The 23618-nt window shown below is 49.8% G+C and overlaps 1 protein-coding gene across 3 annotated transcripts in view; it reads left to right on the top strand.

The window, feature by feature from the left end:
- Nucleotides 1–23618, top strand: part of FBF1 (Fas binding factor 1) — a 596028-nt gene that overhangs the window by 517401 nt on the left and 55009 nt on the right. For all 3 annotated transcript variants that reach the window (XM_078654557.1, XM_078654558.1, XM_078654559.1), the window contains one exon: nt 211–341. In XM_078654557.1, the coding sequence (XP_078510683.1) occupies nt 211–341 (131 nt within the window). The remainder of the gene's footprint in view (nt 1–210; nt 342–23618) is intronic.

The following is a 23618-nucleotide window of genomic DNA, read 5'->3' as shown; positions in this document are numbered from 1 at the left end:
TCCTGTTGTTTAACAGTGATATATTAAATCTGTACATTTCTGTCAACTATCCTCCCCTCCGCACACATCTGTTGTGTAGCTGTGCTGACACATTCCCATGACCTAAACGTTTCTGTTCCAACTTTAGTGGAACACCACATGACATTGTCCGTTTTTGTCTGTGAATAGTTAGTAATCTAATTTTCTCTCCGTTTCCTACTTCTTTCCTAGATTTTCCTCAGTCTGTCATTGGTTCTGTCCAGCTGAAGGCTTTGCCCTCAATTGGTGCATCAAATGACACAGCACTCGCTTCCTCTGGATTCCATGCCAAGTTGGCTCTCCTCAAGTATACAGCTGCCCAGGTAATATATGACAATGAGCACAAGTGTTCGCATTTAGATGTCAGGAAGGTACAGGTTTCTAGCTCTGTAACCATGAAGTATGTGATTCCCAGGATAAGAGTAGGGTAGGGTTGTTGTGGTTGTCTGAATTTGGCACTCTTACTGTAAGTGGAAGATAGATGCTGTATAACTAATAGGATTATAGTGATTAAGAGAGATGGTTGTGTGTTTAGCATGTATGTAATAAAAATCAAGAGGGCAAAAAGTGTACACGAGAGCAACAAGGGGGTGTTGGTGTTTGGCACTGTTTAATTATGTGTGTGCAGGCCACATGTGTAAAGCAGAAGTGCAGACTGGCGACAGAGACATACTTTTCTGAAATATGTAAATTCCATGGTAATAGTTTATAACAAACTATGGTTGAGATGCTATTAATTTAGAACAGAGAGGCAGGTGGTTCTCTTACTCTGCCATTCTTGCAGTATGTGGCTGCCAGGGTTATGAATGTATGAGAGAAATGCAGTTGAAGGTTTGGCTCTGGCACTCCTGAAGTAAGTGACTAAAAGCTATGTATGTAAGGCAAAGCTGCTGGTGAGTGTTGGGCTCTTGCACCCAAAAACAAGTGCCTAAATAGGTAAGCATATGCGACACAGCAGCAGATGAGTGTTAGACTCTGGCAGTCCTGAGTTAAGTAGCTATAAGATAGGCATGTATGGCAGCGCTGCTGGTGAATATTGGGCACTGACAATCCTGGACATGTGTCTTTAAATGTAAGCATGTAGGTCATAGTAGAGCGATAGAGCGAGGTGGTGGCAGCTCCTTGTTAATCGTTTTTTGTGAAGCAAGCAGACTGCGAGGACTTCTCCTCTGCTCCTAACTTCTACCCCTGTCGCTTATCTGATTTAAAAGATATTTAAAAATACTTGCACTTGTCGCTTAGCTGATTTTAAAAATCCTTGCACATCATTTTAAAATTGCACATCAATTTGAAATTGCACATCATTTTAAAACTGTGGGGTGTTATTGTGTTGCGCTCTGTGGCCACTAACTGTACCTGTATTTTTAAACTGTTTGTTCCCGGTGTCCCTGTGCTCCACTGCGGCTTCCCTTGTGCCGTTTGTAGTGGAAGCCAGGTTTGAGCGCCATTTGGGTGAGGACTGTTCCCCTGCTCGACCAGAGCTAGCGGTCTAGTTGGGGGAGGGACTTGCGTGATAAATAGCAATGCCTCCACCAGCGCACAGAGGGCGCGCCGTCTGCGTGCCAAAGGAGTGCCAAAGGAGGGCCCGTCTGTGCCCGTCCGTGTCCCGGTCGGGCCCTGGCGATTGCCCAAGGCGCCTCCATTCCTCCAGACACAGAATCAGGTATTCTCGTGAGGAGCTTATTTCCCTCAATGTGTCCGGCAGTGGGGCTGGTGCCCAGTGGAAGGTAGTCGACTCGCCTTCCAAGGTGTGCGCAGCGTGCGAATTCCGTATCCAACCGGCGCTGAGTGGCACGGTGGGAATGGGTAGGGTTTCTACGGAGATCAGGGCAGGTTTAATTAATGCCAGATCTCTGGCGAAACATACTGCAGAGGTCTTTGATATCTTGATTGATAATGACTTTGACCTTTTGTTTGTTACTGAAACCTGGATGAATGACACGTGTGCCCCGGCTGTTGAATTAGCTATCCCAATGGGCTATAAAATATTGAGGGCTGATCGTCCATCTGGGCGAGGGGGTGGTGTGGCAGCTATCTTCCGAGATAAGTGGACCATCATATGCGAACACCTGGATGTGACGATGGATGCTGAGCTGTTCCATTTGTTAGTGGTGCTCAGCCCCCACTTTACTTTGGGGGGGACGCTGGTGTATCGTCCTCCGGGCAGTCTGGGACATTTTTTTGGAGCCCTTGAGGAGATTATTGTGCCACGTGCCCTTAGGTTCTCAAGATTTCTCCTGCTTGGGGACTTTAACATTCATGTTGACACCCAGGACTCTGCTGAGGCCACTAGGCTTGGAGAGGCCTTAATGATGGCACAGCTGAAGCAAAGGGTGGATGCTCCTACTTATGTAGGGGGACACATTCTAGACCTAGTTTGTTCAAATTTTGATCTACGAACGGATAGCCATGAGGGGGTCACTTGGTCGGATCATGGCCTCATTAAATTTAGCTGGGCGTTGGAAAAAGGGTCGGGCCCTGGGGGCACGCCTTTGCTTGTTCACTCACACCGGGTCAACTTGGCTAAGTTTGCGGACTCCCTCGATCATAGCCGCCCTTTGCCCCTGCTTGATATTGAGGAGGCTGTGAACACTTTTAATAGCTGGCTGCAAGAGGGTGTGAGTGCTTCTACTAAGGATGGTGGTATCCGTAGGATGCGGTCTTCTCCCTCCCAACCATGGTTTACCCATACCCTCCGGGAAATGAAGGGGCGCTGTAAGAAATTAGAACGAGCATGGTGAACCGCATATCTCCCAAAGGGCCAAAAAAGCTTTACGAGTATCGCAAAAAAACTATTATGCGGCGATTCGCTCAGCCAAGAGCCAATATTTTGCGGGGAGAATCGCCAAGGCCCAAAATAATAGCAAAGAAATTTTCACTATTGTACAAAGCTTCCTTTCGCCATGTGCGGAGCAACCGAGGCTGCCCTCCTCCTCTGAGTGGTGCGAGGAGCTTTCCTTGTATTTTGTGGGAAAAATTGATAGGATACAGTTAGACTTCCAGGCTGTGTGCAACAGTTTTAATTCCCCCCGTCACTCCCTCTGTTTTCAGGGGTTGGATCTACTGCTCAGTTCACGGCCTTTTCCCCCCCGGCCGAATTGGACATCCGGGAGATACTTGAGACATTGAAGTCAGACTCCCCCGCCGACCCTTGTCCGGCTAGAGTCTTGGGCGGGGTGGCTGCTATGATCTATAAAGAGGTCACCCAGATTGTCAACCTTTCACTGTCTTCCGCATGCGTTCCGGCGTGCTGGAAACAGGCTAAACTGTTGCCCCTTTTGAAAAAGTCTGGGGCTGACCCCTTGGCCCCATCCAGCTATAGACCCATTTCACTGCTTCCAGCTTTGGCCAAAGTATGTGAGAAGGTGGTCTTTAAACAGCTAGATCATTTCATTGAGTCCTCCCAGCTACTCCACCCGTCTCAGTCGGGGTTCCGCGCTGCGTACAGCACAGAGACGGCGCTGGTTGAAGTGTCTGAGGCTATCCGCGAGTGCCTGGACGGAGGTGGCAGAGCGGTCCTGATATTACTTGACCTCTCTGCCGCCTTCGATACGGTGCCACACGCCCAGCTTCTTACCCGACTGTCTGCTGTGGGCATCGCGGGGCCAGCATTGGACTGGTTATCGTCCTTTCTGCAGGATAGATCGCAGGAGGTCTGGATGCCTCCCTTTTCATCTACCCCAAAGAGGCTTACGACTGGCGTCCCGCAGGGGTCCACGTTAAGTCCCCTTCTTTTTAATGTTTACCTGACCCCTTTGATCTACCTTGCTCAACAACTAGAGGCCAAGACAATGGCCTACGCTGACGATACTCAGCTCCTCTTTACCTGGCCTAAGGACAATCTTGACACATCATCAGTCCACCATTGTCTATCTTCCATTTTTCGCTGGTTAGCCCTAGCCCAGCTAAAATGTAATGAAGAAAAATCTGAGGTCCTCTTTTACGGATCATTTCCTGACAATTTTAGGGACTCCTATGGCCTCCAGACTTGCCCTCTCCTAAAAACATGGGCCGCCCTGCAAAAAATCTTGGGGTCTGGTTTGGGAGTAACCTAAAATTTGAAGAGCACATAAAAAAACTAACGGGCATTTGCTTTGGTACTCTCAGGGCTTTACGCAGGTTTTTTCCTCTCCTTCCGAGAGAAGCAAAAAAAACTGTTTCGCAAGCCTTGATTTTGTCAAGACTCGATTATGCGAATGCCCTCTATAGTGGCCTTCCTGCCTACCTAATTCAGAGGCTCCAGGTGATCCAGAATTCTGCTGCGCGCCTTTTGTTGCAACTTCCCAGGAGATCCAGCGTTCGGTCTCACTTGCTGAGTCTCCACTGGCTACCCGTGGCGCACAGGATTCTGTTTAAAACGCTAGTACTTGCGTTCAGAGCAATTCATCAGACAGGCCCCAGTTATTTGAGGAAACGATTTGCCCTATACATCCCATCCCGTTCCCTTCGGTCAGAGAATCAATGCCTAATGGCTGTCCCAAAATTCAAATATGCCAGAATAGGAGGCCAATCGATCTCAGTTAGGGCGGCAAGGGCCTGGAACGCCCTTCCTCTCACACTTAGATTGGTTCAGTCAATCGAGATTTTTAAGAAAAGACTCAACACCCATCTGTTTAAACTCTGGTAGCAGGCACCTGATTCTGATTTCTCTATCTTTCTCCTCCCCTAACAGTCTGCTTGTATTTCACATCCCGCGCCAGGATACTATTTCAGTAATTGAGCGCTCTACAAAAGCCTTTAATAATAATAATAATAATAGTGACAGATGAGTGTTTTATTCTGGTAACGCTGTAGTAAATGGATAAAAAAATAAACATTTACAACAGCTGCAGCTTAGTTTTTGGCCACTGGAACTACTGACACTGCAGAGTTAGAGTGTGTAGGAAAGCAGTGGGTATATGTCTGACTCTAGCACAATTGAAGTATGTAGCTGTCTGGGTGAGTGTGTATGTCAAGCAGTTGGTAAGTAGTTAACTAAGGCAGCCCTGAAGTATGTGAATGCCACATTACGGCAAAGTTAAGGATGGACACATCCTCAAAATCAGTTCAGCTGAGTCTTTAAGCTGATATAGGTGCAACAGACATAACAAGTGTAAGAAATTGGTAGATGCTATAATTCTCTTCCAGGGACCCTCATCATAGTCATAAGCACTGAATTATCCCGCTCAATCGCAGAAATCTTGGAGCACTTGTAAAAGATATACATAGATGTATATCTAACTTTGTCCAGTAGCACAGAACATACATGTTTGCAGCCTATACGTCAAGGCTAAAAATGGCCTCTTCTCATTTAATATTATTTTTTTTAAAAGAAGCCAAATCAAATACATACATTTTTGTCATTGAGAGTAAAGTTATCATGTAAATCTTTTACAAGCCCTTTTAAAAATGAAAAGGGAATGTGTGACATTGTTAGAGAATAGGCTACTATGCAAAGCATAGTAGAGAAAAGCTGGCCCTGAACCTTTACGAACCTCACAATACATCCTGCACCCCATCATGCCTCGCAGCTGATAATTAGGTACAATTATTTTCATGGCTTCTGGAGACAGGATCCTGAGGCACTGAGCTCTGGCTCTTTGGTTTAAATTATTGAAAACAAATTCTAAAACCTTTTTTGTATATTTAATCGATGCCTTTTAAAGACTTTGAGTGTAGTCACACCTTTTCTGACAGAAAACAATATATTTACTTTTTGTGAAGTGATCTTCTTGTGGGAAAAGAAGGCCCAGTCATGTCCACTCACTGTATTGTTTGCATTTCGGAAGATCATCATCCAGAGACCTGTACCCACTGCCAAAAATCCTCCCGAAGGACCCTCAAGGACGGATGAAAAGATCAGGCTGCATGGCCTCCTAGAGAGAAGACAAGAAACAGCAGCTGGATCATCAAGAGGCCCGAGGGACGTTTATCTTTCCAGCTTCAAGACTCACTTAGAGGGAGATCCAGGGAGAATTCCTACCAGGGGAAAGGAAGACGCTTCAGGTAGAAGTAGAGAAGCATGACGTAGAGAACAGAATAGCTATCTACATGTTCTCCATCGACAAGTATTCTGTCGAGGCACACTCAACTTTCACCATGGAAGCACCCATCGACGTCGAAAGCCCATCGACCTTCGATGTTGAAGACAATATCAAAGCCACACAACATTCGGCATCAACGCACTCAATGTCGAAGCATATTTCAACGCTGTCCTTACCAACAAAGCCATTGACCACAGAAAATAGACCTCACTACACATCCAGAGCTAGAGCTCAAGCTAACAAAAAGTGGGTAGGCGCACACTACTCCACATCCCAGCAATCCATTCGCCCCTATGCATTACAGTAAATGCACTGCATGATAACACTTATTTCAGTGACAGTCTTTAGTTTTTCGCCCCTGTTGGTGCAGCCAGAGCTGTGTATATCTAGAAATGTGTTTCAGGATAGTTGTCTGTCAGTAGAGAGCAACACATAATTTTGGAGGTGCTGGAAATGCTGCCCTTCTGAGGTCTATGTACTCCATACTGGGTCTTCGAAGACAACGTTGACGTTGAAAGACACCGCATTCGCCGCCAAAGCACTCGACGTCGAGGTATATTTCAACGCAGTCATTACAAACAAAGCTATTTACCACAGAATCTAGACCACACTCCACATCCTGACATAGATCTCAGTTTACTTTAAACATCTCACCACAAAGACTTCAGAGTATCCAGCAAAGATGTATGCCACATATATCAGACTCCGAGTATTCCTGCACTGATTCTCCACCACCTGTCACAACTGAGATCCAGCTTTCAAGCACACCATTTCCTAGGAGATTTCTGTCTGGGCACACCACCTAAAACAATGCCATAAACAACAACTCCTACTGCTTCTGTAAGACCTGGGAACAGCCCACAACTGACGACTATGCCACTACATTTCGAAGTATGCGATGGAGCCATTACTTCAGATCTAGGCCTAGATCTAAGAGAACTTCAAAAAGCAGGTCAACATCTAGATGTTCCAGAAGATCAAGCAGATCACTATCTCGACACAGGTGTTCTCCAACCTAGACTACAGCTGATTGTTCTTTGGTCAGAGATTATTCACCTACTCTGTCAGCTAAACCTCCAGCAATAGTCTGTCCAGTATATAATCTCCTGACTTTTCACAATGTAATAATACAAGGAGCAGCAAAGTTAAACATCAACATCAGCCTCTGTCATTTTTAAAACTCTACATCGCAGAGCTACAGGAAGACCCTTACTTCCTCTAGTCCCTTGCCTATCGAGAGCTGCAATTAATCTATTCCTTATGCCTGCATCATTGACATTTACTCCATCTAGGGTTCTTAAAAAATATAATCCAGGACCCTCTGTTCCTTAAAACAGATGTTCGAGGCATGTGGGCTGCTGAATTTATATCTGTGCATAGATCGCCGCCTAGTTTTGGGTCCGGATGATTGCACATTGTTGTCCTGGAAGAGTCTTCGAAGTATCACGAGATAGGTGGCTCCTCCCTTGGACTACAGTGCGCATGGGCATCCTCTCCATCTTCAGATTTTTTTTTTCCGCCATTGGGTTCGGATGTACTTTCTTGACTCAAATTCAGAATGTACTTAAAACGCTTTTCGCGATGCCAAAAGGCCTTCGGAGCGTCGGTATTGTCTCTCGTTCGGTGCCCAGTACTTCATCCAGTTCTTCGAACAGGATGTCGAAGGCCGTATTGCCTTTTTCGACATCTAGGCCCCGACGATCGTCGACGATGGAATGGAGCCCGTTCAAGAGATGCCCCGTCTGCAACTCCAAATACCCTCACATCGATGTGTACCCGGTGTGCAATAAGTGCCTATCTCCGGACCACGACGAGGTCCGTCGAACACTTCGGCTTCGACGGACCGCGCGACAATCGGACCAGCAAACAGCGCCAGACCCAGAAAATATCTTCGAAGCAGACGACATCGAGGGAGCCGATCACGATAATCCTGGCCAGCAGTCGGACCCTGCATCGGAGCACGACTCACATTATAGTGTGGACGAAGAACAAGACTACGTCCAAGAGGAAGACATCGTCGAGGTAGGAGACGACGCAGAAGCCATCGGAGCCGTCGACGACGACTCAAGCGATGAGCAAGGCCCATCCGCATTCGCGGGGCCCAATACTGACACTATACTCTCTAAGGCTCATGTCAAGGCATCGCCGGAAGGCCTTAGCCAAGATCTTTACCTGCATTCTATAGCCCCGCGCCCAGGCCCGGCTAAGAATACTTCTACGGAGCCATCGGTCAATCAGCCACTTTCAGTGGCAAAATCGAAACCGACAGCAACTGTATCGAAACAGAAACTGCTGAAGCCAGTCCTCGGATCGACAGCCTCAGATGCGTCGGCTCCAACCCAATCTAAAAGTGTCATCAACCCTTTGTGGTCACAAGGGGGCGTCGATCTGAAACACGGGACGCCGAAGCCTGTCTCTGCCGTCAGGCACGTCGCGCTGACGCTGTCGACGTCCACGCCCAAAGATGGCGACACTGGCAAAGGACTCAAAGCTAGGAAGACTGTTGATCCAAAACTTCCAGCCTCGGCGCCGATATCCAGCAAGGCCTTCGAGTCGAAAAGTGCACCCGACTCGAAAGAGCACGTCGCGTCGAAGCAGAAAGGCGTACCTGTTGCGCACCGACAGCTCGAATCGACGCAGGGCCGCAAGCAGCCCAGTGATCCTTCAAAGTTGGTCGGATCGAAGACTGCAACGCCCTCAAAAAAGGTCGGTTCGTCTCCACTGCTTACACAACCTATTAAATATGGACTGCCCCCGACTGCTCGACAAAAAACCTTCGAGCCACAAAAGGGCACCGACACTACCAAGAAAGTGTCGGTAGTTCCAAGGACTCAGTCCGCTGAGGAGGATGTAATGTTCCAAGCAGCCTCCTATGACAATCAGTCAAAGCTGTTCATCGACTCGGATACTGGTAGACTCACCATTTACAAACGGAAAATAGTTCCAGAAACTCCTTTGGAGTCATACAAAATCCCTCTAAAAAAGAAAAGAGACTCGGCAACCTCACCTGTTCTTTCTGAGCCTGTGGAGTCCTATGAACAAGACTATTCCTATTTGCCCACACGCACCTATGAGGATATAGGGGAGGGATACAATGAAGATGAGTTCAATTATCCTGCTGACGCAGATCAGGATGAACAGCAAACCTGGACTGACCCTGTTGACCCTGGTGAGCCGCACACCACGCCTGACACTCAGTCCTATACCATCAAAACCTCGCCTACTGAAGATACTGCTGCGTTTAACGCTTTGATTGAAAGGGTAGCCAAAAACCATGATGTGGACATGCATGCTGACCCAGTAGAGGAGGACTTTTTGTTTGATACTTTCTTAACTTCAGAAAGATCAGTAAAAACATTGCCTATGCTGAAGGGTGTCCTTAAACACGCTACTGACATCTTCAAGGAGACCACAAGGGCACGGGTTGTGAACCCAAGGATTGAAAAGAAGTACCGGCCTGCACCTGTAGACCCTACATACATCAAAGGCCAGCTCCTGTTGGACTCCCTCGTCGTGGCTAATGCTCGTAAAAGGGCAAACTCTCAAACCAGTTGTGATGCTCCCCCTCCGGACAAAGAATCCAAAATCTTTGAAGCATCTGGCAAGCGAGTAGCGGCTCAAGCAGCAAATATTTGGAGGATCTCCAATACACAGGCCCTATTAGCCAGATATGATAGGGCGCACTACAACACGTTAGAGCAGCTACTGCAACACCTGCCTGAGCCTTATAAGGAGGGAGCAGAAATGCTGATATAGGAGGGGAAATTAATTTCAAATGCGTCCATCAAGTGTGTGCTAGATGCAGCAGACACGGCAGCTAGGGCCATAAACACAAGTGTGATGCTTAGAAGGCATGCCTGGCTACGCATCTCTGGTTTTAAGCCGGAGATACAAACTACTTTACTCAACCAGCCGGTTAACCCTGATTTTCGCTTTGGTCCTCATGTAGACACCCCCCTTGAGAAAATTAAAAAAGACACTGAGACAACAAAATCCATGGGGGCTCTGCAGTCACAACAGTTCAGGGGCGGTTCCTTTCGTCGCTCCGGTATCAGGGGAGCCTCCAGAGGTCAAGCATCATAGCAAGCCCAATACAACAGAGGGGGCACGCAGACCACCTATAACAAGAACAATAGGGGTGGCTATCGTGGGAACAGCACCAAGGGCAGAGGACGCGGAAATAATAATACCAGATCCTCCACCGCCAATAAACAGTGACGTCTTGTCACTGTCCCCCCGACCATATAACACCGGTCGGGGGAAGACTTCAGCAGTTTCTGCCAGTCTGGGAAGGCATAACCACAGACAGGTGGGTGAGAGACCTTATCCAATATGGCTATTGTCTAGAACTAACCTCCACTCCACCCAACATACCCCCAAGGCACCGTCCTATGTCCGCAGAGCACATGCACTTATTGCAGCAAGAAGTACTCTGCATGCTGCAAAAAGGGGCCATAGAACTTGTGCCTTTAAATCATCAGGGTACAGGTGTGTACTCACTGTACTTCTTAATCCCCAAAAAGGACGGGTCTCTCAGGCCCATTCTAGACCTCAGACCCCTGAACCAGTACATCTTGTCAGAACATTTTCACATGCTGACTTTACATCAAGTTCAACCATTGCTCAGTCAAGGGGACTTCCTAGCAACCCTAGACCTAAAGGACGCATATTTCCACATTCCCATTCACCCAGGACACAGGAAATATCTCAGGTTCACCATAAACAACCAGCATTACCAGTTCAAGGTCCTGCCTTTCGGGGTCACTACTGCCCCCAGGGTGTTCACCAAGTGCTTAGCGACAGTGGCGGCGCATATTCGGAGACAACACATCCTTGTCTATCCTTATCTGGACGACTGGCTTGTTCAGGCAAAGTCAGCCCAGCAATGTGACAGCCACATGTCCCGCACAATTCACCTCCTACATAGTCTAGGATTTTCACTAAATTACCCAAAATCACACCTTCAACCCGCACATGTACAACAGTACCTGGGTGCTACAATCGACACTCTGACAGCGACAGCGCACCCAAACTCTGCCAGAGTCAACAGCATGCAATTGCTCATTCAAAGATTCAGGCCCCAACACTCGCTCCCAGCGCAGGTATTCATGCAGCTAATAGGTATGATGGCCTCCTGCATCTTTATAGTCCCTCACGCAAGGCTACACATGCGTCCGCTTCAGAAGTGCTTAGCACGACAGTGGAACCAGGCTCAAGGACATCTGAAAGACCTAGTGTTGGTGACCGGTCGTGCATACAACTCTCTGCATTGGTGGAACACACAAAACCTTTGCAGGGGATGACCGTTCCAAGAGCCTGTACCACAGATAGTACTGACTACGGACGCATCTCTCCAGGGTTGGGGAGCGCATGTCCTCCATTATACAGTGCAGGGACTGTGGACAGCGCAGCAGCAAAAGATGCATATCAACCTATTGGAGCTCATGGCAATTTTCATGGCAATGAAGGCCTTCAGACTGCATCTGTGCAACAAAGTCGTGCTGATCCGGACGGACAACATGACTGCCATGTATTACATCCAGAAGCAGGGAGGCACGCACTCTCCACAATTGTCTCATCTAGCCCAGAGCATGTGGAAGTGGGCCATTCAAAGGAACATGTTCCTCATGGCGGAACATCTCCCAGGCAAAGACAATCAAATGGCGGACCTGCTCAGCAGGCACAGCCACCAGATGCACAAGTGGGAGATACACCCCTTAGTGCTCCAACCATATTTCCAGCAGTGGGGTCATCCAGAGATAGACCTATTCACCACAAAGGAAAACGCAAAATGCCAAACCTTCGCCGCCAGGTTCCCACACCCGCAGTCTCAGGGCAATGAGATATGGATAAACTGGTCCGGCAGATTTGCGTACGCTTTTCCTCCAGCACCACTCATACCGCTAGTGGCACGCAAACTGCGGCAGCACTCCATGACGCTCATCCTAGTTGCTCCAACGTGGGCACGGCAAGAGTGGTACACCACGTTCCTAGAACTTTCAGTGGTGCCTCACCAAGGGCTGCGACTCAAGCCCAGTCTCCTCACTCAGAACCGTGGAGACATTCAGCACCCAGATCCGCAACAGTTGAGCCTTGCAATCTGGCTCCTGAGGTCATAGAGTTTGGCTACCTCAACCTGCCCCCTGACTGTATGAATATCATCAAGGAGGCAAGAAGACCTACAACCAGGGCATGCTATGCGGCCAAATGGAAGCGATTTGTCATTTACTGTTCTAATAATGACATAAATCCGCTAGATGCATCCACGCAAAACATTATATGTTATTTGTTGCACCTATACAGATGCAATCTGGCATATAGTTCCATTAGGATACATTTGGCCGCAATGGCAGCTTATCTTCAAAACAGACAGCATCTTTCTCTTTTTAGAGTACCAGCCATTAAAGCTTTTATGGAAGGACTCAAAAGAGTGATTCCTCCCAGACACCCTCCTTCACCTGTCTGGAATCTGAACATAGTTCTCACCAGACTAATGCGACCACCCTTTGAACCTCTTCACTCTTGTGAGATACAGTTTCTGACATGCAAAGTGGCTTTTCTAGTGGCGATTACATCGCTAAGGAGAGTTAGTGAGCTTCAAGCCCCAACTATTCAAGAGCCATTCATACAGATTCATGCTAATCGGGTGGTGCTGCATACCAACCCAAAATTCATGCCTAAGGTGGTGTCGCAGTTCCATATTAACCAAACCATAGAACTGCCCGTTTTCTTCCCAAATCCAGACTCGGTGGCAGACAGAGCACTGCACACGCTAGATGTTAAAAGAGCTCTCCTGTATTACATAGACAGAACGAAGGATTTCAGGAAAACTAAGCAACTCTTTGTTGCCTTCTCTCCACAACACAAAGGCAACCCCATTTCCAAGTCAGGTATAGCCAGATGGATTGTTAAGTGCATACAAATCTGTTATCAGAAAGCTAAACGCACATTAACAGTTCCCCCAAGAGCGCAGTCCACACGCAAGTTAGGGGCATCCATGGCTTTCCTAGGTAACATTCCTCTAGAGGATATATGTAGAGCAGCCACATGGAACACCATACACACATTCACCAAACACTACTGCGTGGATGTACACTCCAAACAGCAAGCTGCTGTAGGTCAGGCTGTTCTCAGAACTCTTTTTCAGACTGCTGCAGCTTGCACGGGCAACCGCCGCTAAGGAGGATACTGCTATTTATTCTATGCACAGATATAAATTCAGCAGCCCACATGCCTCGAACGGAATATGCTACTTACCAGTATGCATCTGTTCTTGGCATGTAGGGCTGCTGACATTTATATCGCCCGCCCTCCTCCCCGGTGCCTGTCGCAGCTGTAGCACTCAGAATCATTCTCAGGCATGGTCATCACTTACTGTATTACACTCCATCTCTGCCACAATGGCGAAAAACAATCTGAAGATGGAGAGGATGCCCATGCGCACTGTAGTCCAAGGGAGGAGCCACCTATCTCGTGATACTTCGAAGACTCTTCCAGGACAACAATGTGCAATCATCTGGACCCAACACTAGGCGAAGATCTATGCACAGATATAAATGTCATCAGCCCTACATGCCAAGAACAGATGCATACTGGTAAGTAGCATATTCCTTAGTGATCTTAACCACAGCAAGGTTGTCTCATACTGTTGCTCCTTCCTCTTCTATATCAACGGATAAAGAGAATAAAAAAATAGATTCACTGGAAAAAATTGTTTGGAGCCTTGGCATCTTTAGTGAAAGTTGCCAGTGCTACGACATTGTTGGGGGAGATATGATAAATCACTGTAGGACTTTAAAGAAATTCTTAATGAGGGCGGCCAGGTATGAAACCAGATAATAAGTGTAGAAGCTGACACAGCAGACCTTGCTGCTAGGGGCGGCTCCTCTGCTAGGGCGGAGGAGCATCGCCTCACTGCTTTCTCACAGTGCGAGAAGCAGAAACATAAAATGGTAATAACTTTCTGTTATTACCATTTTATGTTTTTAGTTGTGGGCGGATGGGTGGGGCTGCTCTGCGAGCAGGGCAGGGGAGGAGTGGTGTGCCCACTTTTGAGTGCACAAAGACTGTTTGGTCGACCCTCTGGGGCCACCCAAACCAGTCATGAGCACTCTGCCCTTCTCCAGGCAGGCTGCACTGCATCCTGCATGGAGAACATGGCCTCCCCATGAGCCCCTAGCTGGGCGGCGGCCGGACCATTCACAACACTGCTTGCAGCGTTGTGAGTGGCTTAGGGGAGAGAGCCTGGCTGCCTGCTTCCTGTTCCTGCCGGAGGCAGGAGAGCAGGAGCAGAGAAGACGCACAACCCTTCCGGCCAGCGGAACGGTAAGTTGCATTTCTTTTAAAATTATTATTATTAAATTAACGGTCCCCCTGCAACCCACTCCCACCACGTAGAATAGCTACTCTCTTTGTTTCAAGTCCCCTCCTTCAGTTACAGCAACCAAAATATAAGCAAATCACAGAGATCTATTGCAGAAGTAAGTCAACAGTTATTGCTGAAAAATGGTGCAGAGAAGGTTCCTTATCACCACTGAGGATTGGGAATTCAAATCTGGATATCTTTCTGGTTAAAAAAAAGGACCAAAAGACAAATTCAGACCCATTCTTTATCTTAGAGTACTAAAAAAAGTACATAAAGAAATAATAATTCAGGATGTTGGCATTGCACCATATCTATCCTCAACTACATCAAAGAGACTGGATGTGTGAAATTGACCTTCAAATTGCCCACTTCCACATTCCGATAAGTACAATACATCAAATGTTTCTTGGCTTCATAGTAGACCCCAAACATTTCCAATGCAAAGTCCTAAGTTTCTAACTAAAATCCGCCCTCAAACATTTGCAAAATGTATGTACCTCATTGCAGCTCATCTAAAGAAACAAAAATATTTGTCTATCATAACCTAGATGACTGGTTAATAAAATGCATATCATTAGAGGAGACATTGAAATATTTTCAAACCTGCCTCAACAGATTAACCAAGTTGTCTTCAAGGAAATCTACAACCTACCCTGTGCAAACAATAGAATATCTTGGAGCAATACTGGATACACAGTCCGCAAAAGTGTATCCTCAGAGGAGAGGTTATTATCAATTCATCTGAAGTGTCACAATCTCTTTCACACTCATCATTAAACGACATGACAGATTTCATCCCTACTGAGTTAGATGGCCTCTTGCACTTTTCTGTTACCACATGCAAAACTTCACATGATGCCGTACCAACAAAGGACCAGTAGAATCAACTCTCAGACCACTGAGAATAGAAACTTTTTTTTTTTTTGATTTTTCAAAAACCTTTATTTGTATTCATGATCTGTACACCGCTATTTAGCCAACAACCCGGAGGCAGGCAGCATATGTTCGACTTTCACATAGCAAAGTAGCATTAAGTGTACAGTGTGCAGTGAGATGGTATATTATATACATAGAACTTCTAACAGAAACACACTTGAGAGAATGTCACAGGTTAACTAAATCAATGTCAAGAATTGGAACAAGATGCTCGCCACCAGCCGTCCCTGATAGTCTGCATGAAGCCGTTTCCCTCTTCCTCCCCGCTCCCCCACAGTAGACCAACACTACGCTGCACTCAGTCACTCTCCTCCCCCCCCGAGCGGGCTAGCCAGTCCACCATCGGTTGCCAAATGTCGGCAGGCCGAGAGCGGAGCGGCATCATTTCCCAGTACGTCGTCAACTGGTCTTTGCAGTACAAAGCAGATTTTAGCCAACCTGATGTCGTTGGTGGGGCCTTTTGTTTCCATTTTAGTGCTATCTGTCGCTTGGCGAGCAGGAGCAACATCGCCACCAGCTTTCTGGATGCGCTCGGTACCGGCAGCACAAATCCCAGAAGGCCCAACAGTGGGTCAGGACTCAAGTGTGTGTTGATCATCAGACCTATAGTGCGAAATACGTTTTCCCAGTATGCTCCCACCGGACCACACGTCCAGGACAAATGGTAAAAAGTAGCCTCCCTCTCGCCACACCGCCAGCAGGAGGCATCAGCCGCCAGCCCCATTCTCACAAGCTGCAAGGGTGTACGGTACGTTCTGTGGAGATAGTTGAAGTGTATGAGCCTTAGTCTGTAATTCGGGGAAAGGTGTTCTAGTTGTGTGCAACAAAACGTCCATTGTTTGTCTGATATTTGTATATCCGCCTCCCTCACCCAGGCCATCCTCGAGTCAGTGTGTGGGAGTGGAGTCGAGTTCTGTGTGGCTCGATAGATCCTCGTAATTAATTTGTGGGAGGAGGCATTCGAGAGAACATCCTCCAATGCCGCTAGTGTCGGCGGTGCCTCCGGGAAGCCCGGGTATCTACTCTTGCACGCAGCTCGCAGCTGGTAATACAATAAGAGCTCTGAGGCCGTAGGGATCGTAGAGTTAGTCATGTCCTGTAGTTCTATAAAGTTGTCGTCCGGGTACAGGTCCCCGGCCGTCTTCAGGCCTCTCTCGCTCGCTCTGCGTACCACTGCAGCATCCATGAGTGGTTCCAGCAGAGGGTTACCGTCCAGCGGCATGCTTGGTGCGTACATGTCACCCGCGCCCGCCCGTTTGGCTATGCCCGCCCACGCCCAGCGCACCATCTCCACCGTGTTAATGTCTTCATGCGATCTCTTATACTTTTTGTATACCGCCGTCTTGACGGGGCATGGGGACGCAACATCTATTTCTATAGCTACGTGAGGTTGGTACGGGATCGGGTGGTGCCAGTAGTAGAGGTACTGGGCTTGTGCACTGTACGCATATAGCTCAAAATCTGGCGCAGCCAGTCCACCCTGTCGGAACGGGAGAGTGAGGAGGTTCCAGGTCACTCTCGGTTGCCGACCCGCCCAGACTAATTCAATTGCCGCAGATTTGAGCCTGCTAAAAAATGCTTTTGTTAACGGCAGAGGTACGTTTATGAATAGATACAGGAATTTGGGAACCACCACCATTTTTGCAAGGGCAATGCGTCCCATCAGTGACAACGGGAGCGACTTCCACTTCTTAACTTTACCCTCCAGCCATTCCATTGCCACTCCAAAATTGGAGAGCCAGATGTCCTGAACTGTGCGACTCACTCGAATGCCCAAGTACTTAACTTCCTCCTCAGCCCAGTCGATCTGATATTCAGTGTGACACTTCACCGTGCTATCCGTTAGTGGCAGCATGGTCGACTTTGCCCAATTGATATTGATCCCGGTGAGTCCGCTATATCTGATCATCTCGCGCATCAGCGGATCGAAATTGGATTCGGGGTCCATCATGTAGATCGTAATGTCGTCCGCGTAGAGGGAGATGAGCAGGCCGCGCGACGTGAAGCCAATGCTCCTCTGAATGTGGTGTTGTCGCATACGTGCGGCTAGCGGCTCTGTGGCTATGGCAAACAACAAGGGTGAGAGCGGGCATCCCTGCCTCGTCCCTCTCGTGATCTGTATCGAGTCCGAGGTCTGCCCATTCACTCGTACCCTTGCCGTCGGGTGGTTATACAGCACGCCAATGCGTTTGGCAAACAGCGGGCTGAAACCCATTCTCTTGAAGAGTGAGTGAAGAAATTTCCACTCTAGGGAGTCGAACGCCTTGGCCGCATCGAGGAGCGCGGCCGCAGCCTTCGACTTGGGGTCCAGATAGTGGAGTAACCCGAACAGAACTCTCAGGTTGTGAGATGTGGACCTTTCCATGACGAATCCCGACTGGTCTGACAGGGCAATTTGCGGTAGCATGTATTTAAGTCTCTCAGCCAGCAGTTTCGCATAGATCTTAGCGTCGATATTAATGAGTGAGAGGGGGCGGTAAGATTCAGGCTCTAGAGGGTCTTTACCGGGTTTTAGCAGTGTGACGATCAGCGCCTCTCGCATTGACTGCGGTAGTATCCCTTAGTCAACCGCTTCCTCGAAGACTCTGTATAGTTTGGGTACCAGAATGTCCGAATACTCCTTATAAAATTCAGACGTTAGACCGTCTGGTCCCGGTGCCTTGCCAGGCGGCAAGCTCATTATAATTGACCGTATGTCTTCCTGCGAGAAAGGCAAATCCATGTACTGTCTGGCCCTGTTGTTAAACCAGGCCAGGGCTATCGTGTCCAGATAGTCAGTGATAGTTTGGTCGTCCGGAGTAATCCTTGACGTGTACAGTGTGCGGTAGTAGTCAGTCATGACCTCGAGGATGGCCTTGGGGTCCCTCACCACGTCTCCCCCCTCGTCTCTGATCTCCAGTACATAGGACGCAGCTCTGGGAGCCCGTATCATATTGGCCAGTGTCCTGCCCGCCCTGTCCCCCTCCCCGTATCGTCGGGCCTGCCCGTCTTTTGCAAGGAATGACACCTCCCTGTCTGCCTCTTCCTAGTATTGCGTGAGTTTCGTACGAAAAGCAGCCCTCGCACTGTCTGCGGGTGCTTCTCGAAGCTGTGTCTCAAGGGCTGCCAGTTCAGTTTCTAGCGTCTGCAGGGTGCCTCTGATGGAGCGGAGTATCCCTGTCTTCAGTGACATGCAGCATCCCCTTATCACCGCCTTACATGCCTCCCACAGCGTACCCGGGGAATCGACCGACCCCTCGTTTAGCTCAAAATAGTCCCCCAGTTTGTCCCGCAGTTCTTGGCTAAATACCTGGTCTCTGAGCGCCGTGGAAGGGAACCTCCAGCTGAATGACTGGATGTATGGCGCCGGGGTGGCCAGTGTAAGGCAGACTGGTGCATGGTCAGATAGTGAGCGTGGTAGGTGTGTTACGTCAGTCGCAAGTGTATGAACATCCCCAGACAGCAGCCAGTAGTCCAGCCTTGACCATGCAGCCCTGTGCATTGTTAGACACGTGCCTTCTCGGGCTCCCGGATGCAGTACCCTCCAGGAGTCTATTAATCGAGCCTCAGTTATGATATCTCCGAGTGCGGCAGCCGCCTTGGGGTGGTGCTCTCTGGCCATACCCTGCCTGTCCATTGTGTCTGAGATCACCACATTGTAATCACCCCCCCATAAAATCGCTGCTTGCCCACGAGCCTGCACTTTGTACCAAAGGTCATTATAGAACTCAGGGTTGTCATCATTGGGACCATACACATTCACCAGAATCAACCTCATTCCACACAGATTCCCCACCACTATTATGTACCTCCCCTCCGTATCCAGGGTCACCTCTGACGTTGTCCAGTGAAGGCCCCTCCTAATGAGTATTGCTACCCCCCGGGAGTAGTTAGAGTACTGAGCATGCAAAGTTTCACCCCATCTGTGGCTGCGAAGCAGTGTAGTGGCATTGGCGGTTAGGTGGGTCTCCTGCAGAAAACATATGTCCACATCTTTCCGCTGCAAGTAGGCCTGTACCAGCCGGGCCTTGCGCCTATCATTCAAGCCACGCACATTCCAGGTTAACAGTTTAATATGTGTCATGGTCTAATTAGTGAGTGCGTAGTGGTGCCCCGCTGCAGCGTTCTCATCAGGGCATAGCAGAGCCTATCATGAGTGGTCACTATGCAGCTTTGGATGTCAGTTGGACCCTGGGGCCCATCTCGTTCTGCCATGTGTGTATACATTGCCTGTGACAGTGGTCTCTCAAGTAAACAATAAGCAACTGTGCTTTGCAGTCCCAAACCCACCCAACCCCCACCCGCTCCAACCCCCCAATCAGGTCGTGCTTTTCTGTCCCTCCCTTCCCTCCCAACAATCAAACACCCCGTAGAACATCTCAACAGTTCGAAGAACATGGGAATCATCCCTCGGGGAACGCGGGTCGTACACACTCTAACCCTGTACTTTTGCCAGGGCGACCAAGCGCCAGCCTGACAGCGCTCCCGTGTGGACTATCCCCCACCTTCTAGTCATGGTAATAAAAAGCCAAGTTATCTCAATCAGGATAAGTAGCAGCGACCCACGCTATCGGTAGGCCCTTCCAACTCTCGCCTCGTGAAGCGATATCAATGGCGGTTCGATGTCCAAACGCCCCTGAAAGCATCTCAATGGAACCGGTCTAATGGGAATCCACTCTCGGGGGAACAAGGTCGCATGCACACCAATCTTGCGCTGCTGCCAGGGCGACCCAGCACCAGCCCGTCGATGCCCCCCCCAGAGCCTCCCCCTGATCATCAGCTGCGAACCCATAGGTCAACTTAACTGTGTAGGGCGGTGCAGCAGCGCATCCGTTCAGCAACTAGTCCCTCTGGCTGCCACATCTATGTGAACTACTCAGTACATACCAATTTCGACACGCCATCATTCAACGTCACTCAGCGCAGCTTGCACCTCCGGGGCATCCGGCGGTGTCTGATTCTTCTGGTCCAGAGATAACTGCTTCGCATATTGCAGCGCTGCCTTAGCGTCCACGAAAAAGGAAGGTTTGCCTGGGCCCTGAACCCTCAGCTTGGCAGGGTAGATGAGTGAATATTTGGTTCCAATTTGCTGGAAAATCTTCTTAGCCGGGACAAATTCGCGCCGCGCAGCCTGAACTTGCATGGTGAAATCCGGGAAAATGGAAATGTGATTGCCCTGATATTGAAGGTCCTTTACCTCTCTCGCCATGCGGAGAATAGTATCCCGGTCCCTGTAGTTCAGGATGCGTGCTATTATTGCTCTTGGCGGGGCTCCCGGCTGGGGCTGGGGTCCCAGTGTCCTGTGCGCTCTTTCTACTAGGAACATTTGAGAGAGTCCCGTCCCAAAAAGTTCCGACATCATGGTCTCCACATACACCTCCATTTTCCCAACGTTGGTCGTTTCCGCCACTCCCGTGATGCGGACGTTGTTACGTCTGGAGCGGGCCTCCAAATCCTCGTTCTTTTGCTGGATCAGCGATAGGATCTTGTCCATGCCGCGCAGTTTCTTGTCCATGGCGGTGTGACCCTCCTCAGTTTCAGTCACTCGCGTCTCGAGCACATTCACCCGACCATCCTGTTTGTCCATCCGCCTGGTCAGGCTGTCCATGCGAGCCGCCAAGTCATCCATCTTCTGGTCGATCCCTTGTAGACTTGTTTTAAGTTCTTGAAACATGGATTTTATTTCGCTCGCCTGCGCGGCTCCAGAATCGCCCCCCGCGGCCTCCTCTTCCGATTGCTCCTGGCTCGCCGCCTTCTGCTTTGTCTTATCGAAGGTTATCTTCGGTTGCCGCGTGTCAGGCTTGCCCATCGTGTCTAGCAATCACGACGGTGCAGGCGCAGGTGTTAGTGCAGGTCACTACCGTCGGAAGGGCAGTAGGCAGGGATCCACTTCAGGCCAGCCGTCGTCCTCCTCGCCGTAAGGTGGCCCCTCCAGGTGGCGTCAGTGCCTTTCGCAGTGAGGTGTAGCAGTGGTCCAAGTTGAAGCACTCGTGGGCAGGCAAGGATCACGGGGCACCAGGCCCGGGCCTTCGTAGCTCAAAATGGCGTCCTGCTCCACTTCGCAGTTGCCCGACCCACCAATCTGCACGAAGCGTTCAGGGCCAGGTCGTGGTTCCTGTGGGTTATCTGCCGCCTCGGGCGATCCGCGTCCCCACAGGGTCAGTGAAAGGGTCTTTAAGAATGCGAGGGCCAGGCAGTGATGTTGGTCGCCAGAGAGACGGGCCTCGCACTCAGGTCGCACAGACAGCGCTGTCCCATGGGCTCAGTGGGCTCCCGATTCTCCCCCAGGCCGTCCCGCAGTGGGACACGTCGAGCAGGCTGCTCAGTGGGCTGTCGGGGGCTCTTCCGCGGCCGTTCACCTTCGCTATGCGGCACTCCTTTCGCCCCAGTCCGCTCCGAATCTCCTCACCGCAGCAGCGTAGCATCCAGCGCCGGTCCTCCGTTCCTCTCTTATTCCGGGCGGCGAACTCAGAGCTCCCGCTCCGACCTCCGGCGCCCAGCACGTTGTTTTTTCCGCGCGGCTCGCAGCCCTTTCCCGGGCCCGGACTCACGCGAGGTCCCGGCGTCTGTCTCGCTTCCAGGCCGCGGCTCCGCCCACAGCCAGGCCGCCGCCGATTAATGGCGAGCTTTCCGTCTGGGCAGATTTTGTACGCCAGCAAACTTCTCCAGCAGGCTGCCGTTCACCGTAGGGGAAAGTCGGTCGGGTCAGCGCATCAGTTTGTCGGATTTATATCGGATTTATGGGCTCGGTCGGCGGAGCTGCGGTTTCAAGCAGCCATTCCGCCTCGCGTCCAAGCCACGCCCCCCGAGAATAGAAACTTAATCACTCGCAGTCTGTAGTAAATCTCTTCATCGTGGAAACAGCCAAAGGATCTACTGAAAGGGATATTGTTCTATCGCTCTTACCTTCATTCCTGTATTTGGGTTGACATCTGGGGCATTTCCGCAAGCTTCCTGGTGGGACCGGAGTCCCAGGTAGCCCTGACTGCTGCCGCCCGCATTCTTGTCACTGCGCACCTCACCCTGGTGGGACCACAAGTTCCAGGGTCCACCGGTCTCTCTTACCCCAGCTGCTCACAAGGGGGAGGTGCCACCACTGCGCTTAAAGCGGTGCCTCGCTCCCCGCGTGGCGGGATGCTGTTACCTTCATTCCTGTGTCTGGGCTGACACCTGGGGTATTTCTGCAAGCTTCCTGGTGGGACCAGAGTCCCAGGTAGCCCTGACTGCTACCGCCCGCATCCTTGTCACTGCGCACCTCACCCTGGTGGGACCTCAAGTTCCAGGATGCACCGGTCTCTCGTTCCCGCCGCCGCTCACGAGGGGAGGCACCACCACTGCGCATAAAGTGCTGCATCGCTCCCTGCGGCACGGGATGCCGTTACCTTCATTCCTGTGTCTGGGCTGACATCTGGGGCATTTGGATCATCACGCTCTCCTAGGAGTAGAACATCACGCCACCGAATTACTAGAAGGCAAAGCTGTAGGTCTTCCACAGGGTCGTCGTATTCCAAGGCAGACTATTCTCCGACTCTTTCCTCATCTCCTCCAAGCAGAATATCACCCATCAATGATGTTCTAACCTTTAATGAGGTTCTCTGCCATTGGGCTGCTAAACTCCACATTGAAATGCCGGTCTTTACCACCAAGACATCGGTGATATTTGAAACCCTGCACCAAAAGTCCTCCTCGAGACCTTTACTTCCTCTAGTGCCTGGATTGCTGGAGCCTGCATTGCACAAGTTTCTTACTCCAGCAGCGGTGGGGGCTGTACCATCTAGGATCTCAAAGAAATATAAGGCTCCTGATAACGACCCTTTCTTCCTGAGGGCTGACCCTCCACCGGACTCTGTTATTGTGTCGGCGGCACGAAAGAATCAGACAGGGGCAGCATCATCTGTGCCCCCTGATAAAGACAGTAAAGCAATGGACTCTGTAGGGAAGAGAATGCGTACTACCTCGGCTTCCTACATGAAAGTAGCCAGCGCCTCGGCCCTTCTGGGTCGATATGATCGTTCATTATGGGACTCACTGTCACGCTTCACAGAGAAGCTCCCTAAAGAGGACAAACAAGATTTTCTTGAAATCCTGCATGAAGGTGGCCTAGTAGCCAATCAAGTGGTCAGTGCAGCGGCGGATGCGTCCGATCTAGCTGCACATGGCTACTCGCATGGGATCTGTGCTCGACGCTCAGCATGGCTGAGGCTCACAGGACTGAAACCTGAAGCCCAGCATCGGATTCTTAACCTTCCGTTCAGTGGGTCATCACTCTTCGGATCTCATGCCGATGATGGGATGTC

This window comes from Lissotriton helveticus, chromosome 7, assembly GCF_964261635.1.
Source record: "Lissotriton helveticus chromosome 7, aLisHel1.1, whole genome shotgun sequence".
NCBI lineage: Eukaryota > Metazoa > Chordata > Amphibia > Caudata > Salamandridae > Lissotriton > Lissotriton helveticus.
This window is presented reverse-complemented; position numbering and strand designations above follow the sequence as displayed.